Source organism: Fundulus heteroclitus, chromosome 20 (genome assembly GCF_011125445.2).
Source record: "Fundulus heteroclitus isolate FHET01 chromosome 20, MU-UCD_Fhet_4.1, whole genome shotgun sequence".
In the NCBI taxonomy this organism is placed as follows: Eukaryota; Metazoa; Chordata; class Actinopteri; order Cyprinodontiformes; family Fundulidae; genus Fundulus; species Fundulus heteroclitus.
Genome location: NC_046380.1, coordinates 10823255 through 10837719, shown reverse-complemented (window position 1 = coordinate 10837719; position 14465 = coordinate 10823255). Strand labels below are relative to the sequence as shown.

General features: G+C 39.6%; 2 protein-coding genes across 3 annotated transcripts; one reads left to right on the top strand and one right to left on the bottom strand.

The window, feature by feature from the left end:
• Positions 1 to 3411: 3411 nt before the first annotated feature.
• Positions 3412 to 6830, bottom strand: LOC118556153. Of its 2 annotated transcripts, XM_036152155.1 has the most exons (3): positions 6389 to 6830; positions 5778 to 5840; positions 3412 to 5579 (listed from the first exon to the last, which is right to left on the bottom strand). In XM_036152155.1, exons 1-3 carry the CDS (start codon positions 6812 to 6814, stop codon positions 3438 to 3440), a joined length of 2631 nt encoding a protein of 876 aa, XP_036008048.1. In that variant the 5' UTR covers positions 6815 to 6830; the 3' UTR covers positions 3412 to 3437. The 2 variants fall into 2 exon arrangements, with proteins under 2 accessions (XP_036008048.1, XP_036008049.1); XM_036152156.1 differs by lacking the exon at positions 6389 to 6830 and having other exon boundaries at positions 5778 to 5982.
• Positions 6831 to 7107: 277 nt separating this feature from the next.
• Positions 7108 to 13244, top strand: LOC118567312. Its single transcript, XM_036152158.1, has 9 exons — positions 7108 to 7188; positions 8728 to 8824; positions 9359 to 9477; positions 10425 to 10850; positions 11085 to 11346; positions 11577 to 11785; positions 11899 to 12046; positions 12152 to 12261; positions 12658 to 13244. The coding sequence occupies exons 2-9, from the start codon at positions 8773 to 8775 to the stop codon at positions 12964 to 12966; spliced, it is 1635 nt and encodes a 544-aa protein (XP_036008051.1). The 5' UTR covers positions 7108 to 7188; positions 8728 to 8772; the 3' UTR covers positions 12967 to 13244.
• Positions 13245 to 14465: the final 1221 nt, after the last annotated feature.

Sequence of the window (14465 nt, the reverse complement as noted above, 5' to 3'; positions counted from 1 at the left end):
AATACGTCCATAGTTTGTATGTTGACCGAGGTTCCTATCCAGGAACAACCAACAGTGATAAATGCAGCATAAACATAAGGTAACACTCAGAATCTAGGTGTTAATAGTGCTGCTGAAAACAGGAAATATGCTCCTGATTTAAGAAAGCATTTAAGGTCATGGGTTGTGTTCAAAGCTGGAAAGTCCGATCATGTGGGTATTAGCACTGCCCAAAGATATTAGGAGCCCTTTTCTTTTAGACTATTTTTTTGTAAAAGCATTTTGGGATGAAAACTTCCAGTCAAACATGAGAAAATCTGCCGCTGAAGCACGTTATCTGAAGAACGTTGGTCTAGCCAAGAGGGTGTTGGGGGAATTTGATTTACAGAAGTTTATCAGTCTTTGGTTGTTATTTTGTTTTTTTTTCTTTTCCTTCTTGTCAGAGAACTCTGACAAGCAAAACTCTCAGTGTGTGAAATCAACAGCCCTTTTCAAAGGCTCAAAAACATGTCTGATCAACACATGTAACCCAAATCGACAGTTAGTTTATTAGCTGCTGGAAATATAAATATATGGACATATATTGTATGCAGCCCCCTAAGTGTTAGTTTTCCTCCATACTTAGTAGTTTGCATGTGGGTCAAAAATTACAATCTGGTCTCATCTGACCACAGCACGGTATTCCACATGCTTGGTATGTTCCCTTCCTACCTGACTTGTGGCAAACTGCAAATTGGACTTTTTATGGCTTTATTTTTAACAGTACTTGCCTCCTTGCCACTATTACACCGCCGGATTTTGAAGTATACTACTAGCAGCCATCCTGTCAACAGTTTCTTACACAATAAATTTGTTTTTAGATCATGCCAATTATACAAGTATGATGAATAAGACCTGAAATAAATATGAGGAACTTAAAGTAAATAGTGGAGTCAATAAACACGAGTTATAAACCCAAGGAGAACCATTTAAACACTTACAGGGATTTGTGCGTTAGGTTCAGAAGCTTCCTGCAGTTAAAGCGAATCCTCTGTGTTTTGATGATTCCCAGTCTGCCTGAGGGGATGGTGGAGAAAGCTGAATGGCTCTGACTGTCATGATCTGTGAGGTTTTAGAAGGACCAATAAAGAGACTGGATCTCAGAAGCCATATGATAAAAAATAAGGGATTCATTGACAATGCAAAGCAAACTTACATCAGGTAAGAACAAAATGGCAAAACAACGGAGCAGCAAGGAGCATGAAATCAAATGTAATATTGAGAAATGAAAACCAGGGAGTTTGAATACAGAGGAACATGTGGCGATAAGCGATGCAGAAAGAGGTGAAGGTAATCAGGAGGAGTTGAGGAACAGCTCAGACTCCTGAAAACAGATGAGCCAAGGTGAGGAGAGCATTTAACAGTATCTGAAGGGAAACACGTGGAAGGAATTTAACAAAATGTACAAAGAACAAACTAAGAACAGAATCCACAAAAGTAAGAACTGAAATGGTAACTACTAGAAAATAGAAACAGGAAAAAACAGAAACGTAAAGAAATTCAAACATCTAAGAATGATAAGCATAAGGAAATAACTGAGGGTGTATTCAGATCAGGAAAATCATTTGGTCCTCTTGTTTGGTCCCAACCAAAAGCAGACATCTTTTTTTTTTGTTTTTGTTTGGTGCGGTTTGCTTTCACATTGTACCTTTCTTGTGTGAACTATAACTTGTAACAGAGTCATGCATGTGACGGTAGTTGCTCCATTGCACAGAAATGATGAGGGTGAGACCCACAGTGTGCCAAGTGACAAAGAGCTGATCAGGTATGATTTCAGTGCTACGTTCACTACTACGGTGGCTTGTTAAGTCCAATTACATGTATATTTTCTGCACTTGGATCAGATCGAGGATGTTTTGTATTCGCACCAGAAGCGGACCGCACCACAGTCGGTTTAGAAGCGGGCCAAGACCACCTCAGAAACAGGGTCTCAGTCTGGTTGTTTGGTACGCATCAGGGTAAGCTTGAATGTATTTCCACCGGCACAAAAGGTCCAAACTAAGGGGGGAAACGAGCTCTTGTCCCTTTAAAGGGGACCAAATGTGACAGGTGTGAATACACCCAAAAGAAAGCATCACCTATTAGATGTAAACCAGCACAGAAAATACCCACACAAAAGAAAATCAAAACCCAAACACCTGGAGACCATGATACTGGCATGGATCAGTGCAGGTCAGAGCGCACGGAGCATAGTGCTTGGTTTCCTTAGAGCTATATCTCTTTAACCAGTTTAAATGAAAAACTGAACTTGACTGCATTTTTGAAAACTAGGATCAATTGAATTTTATGTAGTTGACTCGGGATCTCTGCATGAGTCGATTGAATTTACTTTTGTAAGTTGTAAAATACCTTGGGACAACATGTATTGTGAATTGGCGCTACGTAAATAAATTGAAGGGGGATCTGCAGCTGGAATACCTCACAGTACAGCAGTACGTCAGAAAAGTTGTGGTCCCAGGTATTAAAGGTATACTATGCAACCGGGGTTGATTTTCCAGCGAGGCTCCCCCAAGAGGGCGAAAGTAAAAGTGCACTGTCATAAAGATGCTCAGCTGTTCTGGTTTCTCCATCAAGCCAGGCGCGGTTGTTTTGAGCTTAGCAGACAGGCGAACGCAAGGAAAAGTGGAAAAAACGGTAGTACAAACAATGAATAACACAGTGAAGGTATGAACATCAAGCTTCTTGCAGCGCTATCTTGGCGAGGCGGTCGCCGCCGCCTCGCCAAGCCGCGACCGCCGCCGCCTCGCCAGTTTTATTATTATTATTTTTTTTTTTTTTTTTATGTTGGCGAGACGCTACCGCCACCGCCTCGCCAAGCCGCAGCCGCCGCCGCCGCGGTAGCGTCTCGCCAACACTGCAAAAAAGGAAAATCTATACAAGTGTAATAAACTTGAATTGAGCATTTTGGTCTTGTTACACTTGTTTTTCAATGTATTTTCTTAGTAAGACTGAGTATTGTTAAGATTATTTGACTTGTTTTAAGAAAATTCATCTTTTTCATCCTACCTAGATAATACAACTAATTCTGAGCAGGTTTTTTCTTAAAATAGCACACATTACGGACTGAGTCGCGTTAACATTTAGGCTGTGAGTACATTTTTACTTGTTTCAAGACAATAAGACAATCCATATTAACCTGTTTTAAGAACTGACCCCATCTCATTAAGATATTCCAGCTAATCAACCGTGATTGCATTCAAGTTGATAGGGTCATTGAGATTGTCATTCATGATTTAGCTTTGAGATTCTGAACCTCACCAGTGGACCATTCACTGTTAGCAGAACAAAGTGAACTACAATACATCATAACTACATCATACATATGCTTATTATAATAAAAGCTCTGCCTTAAGGATTAACATACGGTAAATAAAGAAAACAATTTCTTCTGTGCTGATTCACTCATTTATTTTAATACATCATACCTTCTCATACAACAAAACGTCAGTTAGGTCATATTTTCTCAAAACATATGTTTTACTATTGAATGGTACAGGGTGGTAAGCAGAGTAGTCAGGTAGTTTTTCTAAATCTATAAACTCTGTTGCCTGTGCAGCATTTGGCACAGCAATTTCATATGATTGTAAATCTGTATCCCATTTCAATGTTTCAAACACTTGATATTCACAGCAAAATAAAGATGAATCAATAACATAAATATTACTTATTAGTCCAAAAATAGGGAGCCCATCATTTGAGTCTGTGATTATTAAAGTCTTTCCACTAATGTGCTTGTTGCCATTAAGAGACATCCATTTCACAGAGATTACATGATGGAAACTGTCAATATTCAAAAAATCTCTAATCTTTGAACTGACATATGCCTCTGAGGCCTCTGAAACCGCTGATGTGGGGCCTAATTCTTTTTCATGAGCAAATATATTGTTTGTTTGATATGTACTTTCGACAATTTTGCTATGATTTACAAGAGATTTGCAGACATTTTTATAATTTAATTTAGAGGACCACTGTTTAAAAAAACAATGCTTAGACTCAAACCTCATGCACATGTGTCTCGTCAAAGGACCCAGTGCTTCAATTTGTGAAGGTAAATGTAGCATATAATGTTGCTTAGGGGTTATGTTGTTGTCCGGGAAAAGTTTCCTAAATTGTTTCAGATGCTGCTCTATCATTACTTTCAGTTTTTGTAAGGTTTCCGTCATCACAATAGGAGCAAAAAGAATGTGAGTTATTTCAATTAATTCTATGATAAACTGTACATAGACATTGTCCTTGATGCTATTCATAATAAAAGGGAATATCTTCAGAAATATCAACATCTGTCCAGACGACTGTTTTAGTTTGTTATCATTAGATGCCATTGTACTGACACTGATTGGACATGGCTTGTCTTGTATATCCCTGTTTGAATATGGAAAACCTTGTATACCTGAATTTATAGAGTCTAGATCAATATGCCCTGACAAAATAATGTGCTTTAATGCACATTTTATTTCCTGTTGCACAACACCCTCAAGCATGATGTGCATTATATCTTGAGGGGTTTGTTGAATAAGATCAAAGCCTGGAAAATCTATAAGTTTACTCCTTCTATTTATACCATAGGTAGTCATGAGGGCATTTTTAAGAGAGTCTGTACTGGCCCTCTCTATTTCCCTGCACTGTCTGATGTGATTTTGTAATGTTCTTAGGGTAAAACTATTTTCATCAAATTGGTTTTGCATTGTCTCAAAGTCACACTCACAATGCCTACACTTACTGAAAGCAAACCCAACTCCAGATTTAAACCCGGCCAGGTCATGCTGAGCAAGGGTATCACCACATATTGATATTACTGCACCATATAATATAGTCTCACTATTTCCAACTTGAATGTTGACACCGTTGTACAGTTCCTTCAAATCCTGTTCAATTCTTTTTAATATAACATCAGCACCAGCCTCTGAGATATCCTTAGCTTTGGCAATGGCAAGAAGTCTTATGGCAGCAAGCTTAGACCTAAACCTGGGGTTTATGTTTCCTACAGTATAATAAAACATGAGTAACTTGTTCATAGAGGCCTGGGGTCCAAGAGGGGAGCAAATCTCTATTTCATCAGAATACAAAATTAACTGTAAAGCAGTTGGCTTAACAGAAAACAATGGATGAGTTCTGAAAAGGCTGCCATTCACAATGTCACGGAGATATCCATTTTTGTTACAATTTTCTGGTGGATTACTGACCATGCTAAAAATTCTAGGGTTGGATAGCAGTTGTTGTAGACTCTTGATGAGAGGAACATAGAAAAAAACTTTGTTTCTAATGGTAAGAACCCTTGAAGAGCCTCGCTTAACTCTACACAGTCTTTGTGAAATTACAACCTCCTCTGGTTCCACTGGTTTAAAAAGTTCCTCAATGGTTTGGTCCTGCATGTAAGTTGTAGTCAAGTTGGAAAATGGATCTGGAAAACCCTCAAACGTTGCCAAAATCTCATTTCGGAGCTGGTTAATGCTGACTGAAGGGTCATGTCTATCAAAGACATCCATCACTCTGTCCTGCAAGGTTCCTACTACAGCCATTTGTAACTGCTGGGTTTTCTGTATAATCCTGTTGGTATTACCCTGTAGTGAGAAGAGGCAGAAAAGCATACTATTATGGCATTACAAAGATTATGAATGACAGAATATGGGTGAAAACATAAAATGTGTCACTCAGAGGAATTTTAAGTAGTATCCATATTTTTTATTGCAAACAAATTAAAGTAAAAATGTGATCTGTCCTCAGTAAATCACATAAAATCACAAAAAAACACATCCTACCCGAGAAAGACAGCATGTTTCACGAACATCCACGGCAAAGGCAGCTGCGTGTCTGGTCAATTCCTGTTAAAGTAGCAGATTAAGCTTGTAAAATGACTGTTGTCAAAGTTGTTTTTGCCAGTGCCATTTGCATTACAGACAAGGCAAGGCAAATTCATTTGTATAGCACATTTCAGTACAGAGACAATTCAAAGTGCTTTACATGATTAAAACATATGGAGGGGGGGGGGGGGGACAGAATAAAAGCAAGTTGGAATAAAATGTAGAAACAAAATAACACATGGGAAAAAACTAAATCAACTAAAATCAAACATTAAGAAACAGTTGGAAAAAAATTAACTAATTTCAAAAAACAGTTTAGTTAGAACAGTCGAAGCTAATCCTAAACAAATGTGTTTTTACTCTTGATTTAAAAGAACTCAGGCTTTTAGCACTTTTAGACAATGATGCATTCTGGGTTTGCTCAAATTCACAACTAAGTTTACACCAGTTTATGGATTATGCAAGTGGTTCCCAAAAATGTTCTAGAAAAACAAAATTCTAGAAAATACTAGAAAATTAATTCATTACAAATGGTTGGAACAAAATTCAATCAATGTTTGTATGCCTACCTTTTCCTTGTTCGATTGCAGTGTTTCAATCCCCCCGCTCTCTTCGTCATCTTGTCTTAAGCCAACCTGCGTTGTGTTCTGCCTCATATTGGTAGTTGGAGTTGAATTTTGAACTTGGTGGGTAGCTGGAGTGATACAGTTGGAAAAAATAGGTAGGTCCATGTCGAATCGTTCACCCCCATGGCACCTTGAGCTAACTGGAATGCAATCCCTGGGCGGACGACCATTGGCGAGGTACGCTGCATGCCTACGCCTGATGTGATAATAGAAGGAATTGAATACCCGGTATTCTTCTTCGCACCCATCGATTCCACAAATCACACGGAAGTTTCTACTACGTCCATGCGCCGTGTTAATATGGCTTAAAAACACTTTTAAAGTCAGTGCAATAAATGCAAAGCAAATCACACATCGCCAACCAGCCATCTTCACAAAGTGTTCCTAACTTGATCGATTGAGATGAGAACCCGCGTTTTTTTATTTTGTAGGCTATACCGCGATGGAATATTCCATACAAAACCGGGGGGGGGGGGTGACTGATCTAATGCGAATTGTGTGATTGCACCCAGCCTCTTTTACACAAATGTTAAATTTCTTTTTCAAAACTGGAGAATAGACTTTTATTGAGTGCTATAATTGACTACTTTATAACTCTTTGATTTTATTTCACAATTCCATGCACTGCAAATTTGGGCTGACTTGGATTCGCCCAACGGCTTTTGCGCGTTTTTTTTACCCCTGCTGCTGCTGCAAGGACATGAGACGGAGGAGGATATCAGAAGATACAGATACGCTATCAGGTGTGTATGAAACTTTCAGACTATAGAGGGTTGGAGATTATTTTAGTCAAAAATCATTTGAGTACATTTTTAACGTAGTCGAGGTTCCGGTAAATAATAATAATAAAATAATTGGAAAACGGGGCTAAAGCTTGGTGCACCTTTCACAATTTCCAGATGGCTAATGCTAACTACCTTTGGTGTAGTTTGCCTTATGTATGTATATATATACATATATATGTGTATAATATATTTTACTCGGCTAATTCTATGTTATACATGCACACACTGTCTTTTGTTGGTATTGGTTGGCATGAATTACATCGTGAATCCCCCAAGTATAAGGTTTTCCTTTAGTCTGCATGTTAACACGTGGCTGACGCATTATCAGAGCGACATAGACCTTGCATTAGCTCAGGGGTGTCAAACGTGCCCCGCGGGCCGGTTCCGGTCCACCGAACGATTTAGTCCAGCCCGGTGGCTAAATGCATTATCATTATTCAACAATGATTGTTGAAAAAAAACATGTACTTCGTTGTATTGAAAACCTACAGTTCCTATATTGTCCACGAGTGGCGCTGTTTTATTCAGAGCAGACAACATGATGCAACACTCCATTGTGTAACCTGCACAAAATAATCAAGCCGTATTTTATTTTGGCGGGTCAAACTGGCAGACCTCTGAATTCCGGGTCAGAGGTGAACTCCTCCATCTTGTTTCTGCTACTGCTGTGGCTAACTGCCTTTTTTGGCGTTTTTCCTAAATCACGGAAGAATATTGTTGAATCAAGTCCAATTAACCTAGACGAAGGATTCCATTGATATTTTTCTGGCAATCACTCGACATTGAGTCGTTTATTTTATGTCGTTTGTTTTACATTACAGTAGAACTGCGGCGGCGACCCTACCGCTTAAAAGCTATGTATTGCAGGGTTTCCCGCTGCGCCTCGCCAACATTCCCAAAAAAAAAAAAAAAAAAAGTGACGCTAACACGCGGTTTGTTGTTGTTGCTCTGAACCCCGCGTGAATGGCAGCGGAAAACGTGTCGTCCACCGCCCCCCCGCGACTCGGTCCGCCTCGCATAAGCAAATTCCTGCGGGAAACACTGCTGTGATCAGTTCTTATGCATAATGCACTTAAATAAATGTAACTAAGTAAAAGTATTGTTAAAATTGCACACTTTTCTTAAAAACAGAGGTTATTCATAATATAATTTTTAAAGTGAAATTTGCTTAATATAAAAATCAACAACAAGTCCACTTTTATTAATACTATTTAATCCTGCCATGAATTTACATATGTGGCCCCTTTGAGATCAGATTAAGCTGTATGTGGCCCAAAACCCAAAATGAGTTTGACACCCCTGCCTTAGCTATTTTTGGTCTCAATATGCTGTTGATTATTTTGATTAATCCGGCTATGATTAGCCGAACATAATGTGAAGTGATAATGATTTTACTTTTCCTAAACAATTCTGCCTTGTTTTAAAGGCTGGCTCTGCACAATTTTCTGTGTAATGTATAGCTTGAATGTTTTGACAGTATTTTGTTTTTATTCACAGTTAACCGAGTGATTTGTTTCCAGCTGCTTTGCTAACAACGGCCATATGGACAGCAACATGGAAAAGTTAGACTGTGTGGCCAAAGACATCTTAACAGGTAAGTATGATAACGTGATATAGTGATGATGGTGCTCATGTGTGAATGTCAATTAGGTTATTGTGTCGATTTTCTCATTTGTGTATCTTTAAATTTCATTTAAATTACAATTTATTACAATAGGCTTGTATGAGCTTGCTGAATGGGATTTTTAGACAAATGGGACCAAAAGTATTTGGATCAACAAATATTGGATCAGATCAGAAGATAATGTGATCTGATCCATAATGTTGCTGTAAGTAATAAAAGTGAAAGTGACCTTATGGGTCAATCTTGGTGTCAGCTGTGCATTCACTATACAGTTTTGTTCGCCCTCCTGTCTTAAGACATTCAGCAAGCTCATACAGTAGACTTGAGCCACCATAAATTGCGGCTAATGGTAAACTAAAAATGACATTTAATCAGAGAAACTTTTCACTTACTCATCAATAGAATCTACCGCAGACAAAAAACTGGGGCATCAGTGAACCTCATCTGTTGATTAATCTGATTCCGCTGATGTTCTGTACCTTTTGTCTCTTGTTTGTGACACAGCTGCCAATATCGATATGGAGGCACTGAAGATGCTTTCGAGAGAAGAGCTTCGCGACCTCTTCCCAGGGCCTGACCATTTTTTGCGAAGAAAATCTATATGGGATCTGTGTCACCCTGTGGTAAGTAAAGTTTTTTTAAACCTCATGTACAATCAGTGGTTAACGCATTAATGCCAGAATGCTGTGTAGCACAATGCAACACGTTTTTGTTGCATATCCATTGATGGCAGTGGATGGAGGAAAAACAACAGTTTGCATACACACAGTAGCCTACATGCACAGAGACTACGGTGGAAAAGTACTTGACTCGACTGGGGTTTTGTTAAAAGTCTGCTGGGGAGTTTGAGCCAAAGTGTGGTATCTAGGCGATAGGAATCAGTTTTGTTCATGCTCATATCTTGTGTGCCACCCACCATGTCCTATTATCCAAACACACTATAATCCATCTACAATCCTTCGCTTTTGGCCAAAATATTCACCACTTCACTGTCATCAAAACTCTAGTGCATCCTGTCACTAAAATAGTCTGCTATTATTTAGTATCTAGCCCCATGTTTATTTTGTATTTAGTGGTGTTACTGTGAAGTCATTTTGGTGGTTTATCGTCTTCGTTTTTTCTTAGAGTTATACTAGGTTTATTATAAGCCTATAAATTAGACTTACAAAATGACAAATAAAGTTGTCTATGCACAAAGTGCGTACAGAACGAAATTTCATTTGAATACAGTTTGAAAAGAAAAACACAGTAAATTTCAGTAAATTTCAGGATAGAGTGCAGCAGTGATTTATATAAACAGTCGAAATGTAAACAACGTAAACAATGTAGGGGAAATAGACAGTGTGCGATTCACAGTGTACAGGTGAGTATTTTTAAAACTGTGCAAATACGCTATTCAATATCATGGGGTATGGTATTGTCACTCTTGTCACACTTCTCTGTCTCATACCAAGTTGCCTAGTCTTATGTGTTCAACCAATTGTACTCTGAATTGGTATGTTCTGAACTTTTATTTGTTAAATTAATTAAGTTTTGGTTTTCTGACTAGTTTTTGCTGATTTCTTTACAGGAGAAGGCCTCATGCAGTTCTTCTGCTGCATTCATTGAGGTCAGCAACGGAACAGAGTTTGCGGCCACTGGAACCAGTAGTGAGGGAGGTGACAGCAAAGAGGAGGAGAAGAGTGGGGGGACTACATACAGAACACTTACACTGCCAAGCCCCCAATACGTGATATACACTGATAGTGAATTGGAGAATGTGAAATCTTACTTTTTTCAATTGAAAAGACTTGGGAGAGGAGCAGAGTGTGAGCTGTCCAAAGAGCTAACATGTAGACTGATCCGGAATACAATAACCAACATGATGTCAGCGGTGAGGGCGTTGCACTGTGAAGAGAAGCAGTATCCATCGAAGGAGGACCTCGTAGCCATGGCCAAACGCCTGGTGATCTACTATCCAATGCTCTCTGATAAGCTCGACATACAGCGTCCATGGGTAAGTATTGCTTTCAATGTAATAAAGTGCCTCAAATCGCACACTTGTTTACAGAGGCCTTTGGTTGTTCATTCCAATGTCTCCCATACATGCACCCATTACATTAGGTAACATACTTGTTAGTGGTTGTAGAAGGGTATGATTAAAAAAAGCTTTTTCTGATTAAGTTTTCTTTTTCTTCCTGAGCAAATGTGGATATTTGACAATGTCTTGTTCTTCGGATTTTCTGCCTAGATTGAGGTCTTCAAACGACTGCAAAAGAGAATCCACAATGTTCGATCACCGAAGAAAAGCCAGGGTGGCACTCCTGCAAGGGGGAAGAGAAAACTGCAATATTTGGATGCCGATGATACTGATGATTCCACCACATCTACAATTCTCCTTTCGGCAAGCTCCAGCAGCACCCCTAGCACCCCTGAGGTCCACACTTCGCCCGCCACTCTCCCTGAGGTCCACTCCCCATCAACAAGCACTCCAGTGAAAGCCAAAGCTGTTGGTAAGTGTAGTGGATTTCACTTTTTTGTTTAGCCTTACAAGAAAATTACATTCACTCTATTTCGAATTAATAAAACCAGACCCTCTCGAAAATGGGTTATCTTTCTAGCCTTCCGTGCAAGAAACACTGTCCGAAGAAAAAACAACACGTTTCAGTTCTGACAAGTCATTGATTGAGATTGAGATTAAAAAATATAATTATGTGATGTTTTTCTCCCTATTTAAACTTAGGACATGACAGTAGGATGGCTCAGGCCAGGCACTACAGACATCTCCAAGAAATATGCCGGAAGAATAAGCAAAACCAAGATGATGTCTCACAGCTCCTTGACCTTGAATTTGAGGGAAGAAGGCAGTTCATCGATTCGGAGACTCTCAAGGAAGCCGACAGACCTGGCAAAATCCTTGAGGCCTACTCGTGCTTCAAGAACATAGACCATGTAAGTACACTCACTACTCAGAATTAAGGGAAGAATGTACCGGTCAGCTTGTATCCTTGTATTTTAAGAAAAACACGTTATATTAATCCCTTTTTTTGCAATATAATGCCAAGGTTCTTGAGGAGCTGAGACGAATAGTGGCGAAGGACAACGTGCATTATGTGAAAGAGCTGAAGGAGCGCTGGGCAGACTACAGAACCAAACTCTCCTTTTATGGTGTCTATAAGAAGGTCCTGAAGCCACCGGTGGGACTTCCTGCTGGTAAGGTTTTGCAATCCTTCTAAAATTACAATTGCAAATTGCACTATTTGTTGTTTCATTGAGTAGCTCCAATTACACTCTCTCTCTCTCTCTCTCCCTCTCTAGATGAGCAAGCCATTGACCTGATCATCTCCCTGGCAGATATGTTTCCTTCTGGTTACCCCGCACCAAAGAAGATGTCATCTCCATCAGAGGCGCTCATTCATGTTCTGCAGGTGAACCAACTTAATTACATAACCTTATGCAAGATGAAATATTTATGTAGCCTATGTATCCATCCCTATCATTTAACATTTGGCAGGTTTGAGCCTCACTGACTGCACGTGTCTTTGAGCATAAGTTGTATCTTGCTTTAGCTTTATCTTTGGGCAGCCATGGTGTAATGGTTAGGGCGATGGACGGTAGATCAGAGTTGCTGATTCAATCCCTATCCTTACTAATCTCTCCGTTCATGGCTGAGGGGCCCTTGAGGAAGGCACCAATCCCCACATTGTTCCAGGGACTGTAACCAATACCCTGTAAATAGGCCTAACTAAGTCATACTGTAACTGCAAGTTGGATTAAAAAAAAAGCGTCAGCTAAGTGTAATGTAATCTTGTGTTGATGTTCAGCCCACAGAGGCCCCAGACGTTTATCTGAGAAGACGGCCACTAGCCACACCGTTCATCCTGGTAGGAGAGGAGGACTGCTTCCTCTGTGCCGGAAATGCCCCTGTTGTGTCCTTTGGTAGGAGCCGTCTTGCTGAGTCGGTCCTGTACGTCATGGCGTACTACTACGCATTTCACATGACGTATCCAAAATGTGTGTCATCAGTTCTGTTATTCCTTCAGACTGAGGTCTTGGGTGATGCAATTCATGAGAAAGACCAAACAGCAGCTTTTAAACGTGCCAAAGCTGACTGGCAGACCTTTCTTAGGTAGTGTGTGAGATGAATGCTCAAGTTCATTGTTTGAATAGTTAAGGGCAACAGGTGTGTGTGTTCAGACCCTGTCTCGATGCTGCAACATCATCTCTTCATTGTTAGGCCTGCCAGTCAGCTTTTGCATGTTGTTTAGTTTTTTTGGGGGGGGTTCCACTTAATTCTGTGAGAATTTAGATGTGTGTCCAGCCCTTGTCTAGCCCTGTCTTGATGCTGCGACATCACAATCTTTTCATTGTTTGGCCAGCCAGTCAGCTTTGTGGGTTTTTTTTTTTTTTTTTTTTTGGGGGGGGGGGGGGGGGGGGTGTATTTCACTCAATTCTGTGAGATTTCTGCTAAAATGTTAATAAAAAAATTTTTTTGAAGTTCTTGTCAAGTGTATTTTTCCCATACATTCACTACATCTAAATAAGGAAATTAATTCTAGCTAAGAAAATCAGACTAGTTTTAAGCCTTTAAATGAACTGGTATCAAGTATATTTGCCTTGTTTTTAAGCCTGTTGTATGCTTGTTTTGAGCAATAATTGGTTAGAGGATATTTAATTCTAAGCAATAATGACTAATAAATTAGAATAAATTGCTTAAAATAAGAGAAAAAATCTTAACAAGTAAAAGAAAAAATAGATTTTTATACTTGATTTAAGTTTTTTTGGATGCTTACTACTTGGATATTATGTTCTTGTTTTAAGAAATCTTACCAAGTCCCATTTGCTTGCTGCACTGGCAGATTATTTTGCTCAAAGTAAGCAATTTTACACCTAAAACACTATATTTTTTTCTTATTTTTTAGAGGGCCTTTTTTGCAGTGAACATAAAAAAAGATTATTATAATAATAATAATAATAATAATAATAAAACTCAATATGCTTGCATGTTTATTTGACCGGCTGAGCGGAGCGGGGGGTGGAAACAAACTTTGCACCGCTGACCGGCTGAGCGGAGCGGCGCGCATATCGAGTTAGTTTTATTTTTTTATTATTATTTTTTTGGAATGTCGGCGAGGCGGTAGCGTGAGGGAAACCCTACAATGTTACTTACAATCACATCAGCAGAAACGCGAGGTCCGCGTCAGCCTGGCAGCCTTCGATGTTCACCAGTGTACGACTCCTCTCTCTGTCCAGAGCCCTTTTCCTCTTTCTTGCCTGCTCCAACATGGGCTTTCTCTGTTTTCTCGCTGGTTCCGCCATGATAACTGCATAAATATCGCCACTGCGCTACCAACGAGCACACCTTTCACTGCGGGCGTGTAGCAGTTCTCGCCGTAAAGCAAGACCGACTCTCATGATGCACACGAGACTACTGAGCCTGTGACTGCGGGCCGACTGCTCCTGCAATTGCAAGTGCGGTATTTCCCCCACAGACCACCAGGGCGGCCGAGAAAACCTTAGTTCAACCTGAAATGACTCATTTAATCATCCAAAACGGTATGGAACATATTAATTAACTGAAAAATGTTGCATAGTATGCCTTTAAGTGTTCACTTATATACAGTAATCTTAT

Bases quoted from the DNA above. Each gene is read 5' to 3' on its own strand.
- LOC118556153 (XM_036152155.1), bottom strand. From the start codon at position 6,814: ATGGCTGGTTGGCGATGTGTGATTTGCTTTGCATTTATTGCACTGACT. The intron at 5,841-6,388 runs GTAGGCATACAA...CTACTTTAACAG, and splicing joins TGCAATCGAACAAGGAAAAG to GAATTGACCAGACACGCAGC. The intron at 5,580-5,777 runs GTAGGATGTGTT...TTCTCACTACAG, and splicing joins AAACATGCTGTCTTTCTCGG to GGTAATACCAACAGGATTAT.
- LOC118567312 (XM_036152158.1), top strand. From the start codon at position 8,773: ATGGACAGCAACATGGAAAAGTTAGACTGTGTGGCCAAAGACATCTTA. The intron at 10,851-11,084 runs GTAAGTATTGCT...TTTTCTGCCTAG, and splicing joins TCGACATACAGCGTCCATGG to ATTGAGGTCTTCAAACGACT. The intron at 11,786-11,898 runs GTAAGTACACTC...TATAATGCCAAG, and splicing joins GCTTCAAGAACATAGACCAT to GTTCTTGAGGAGCTGAGACG.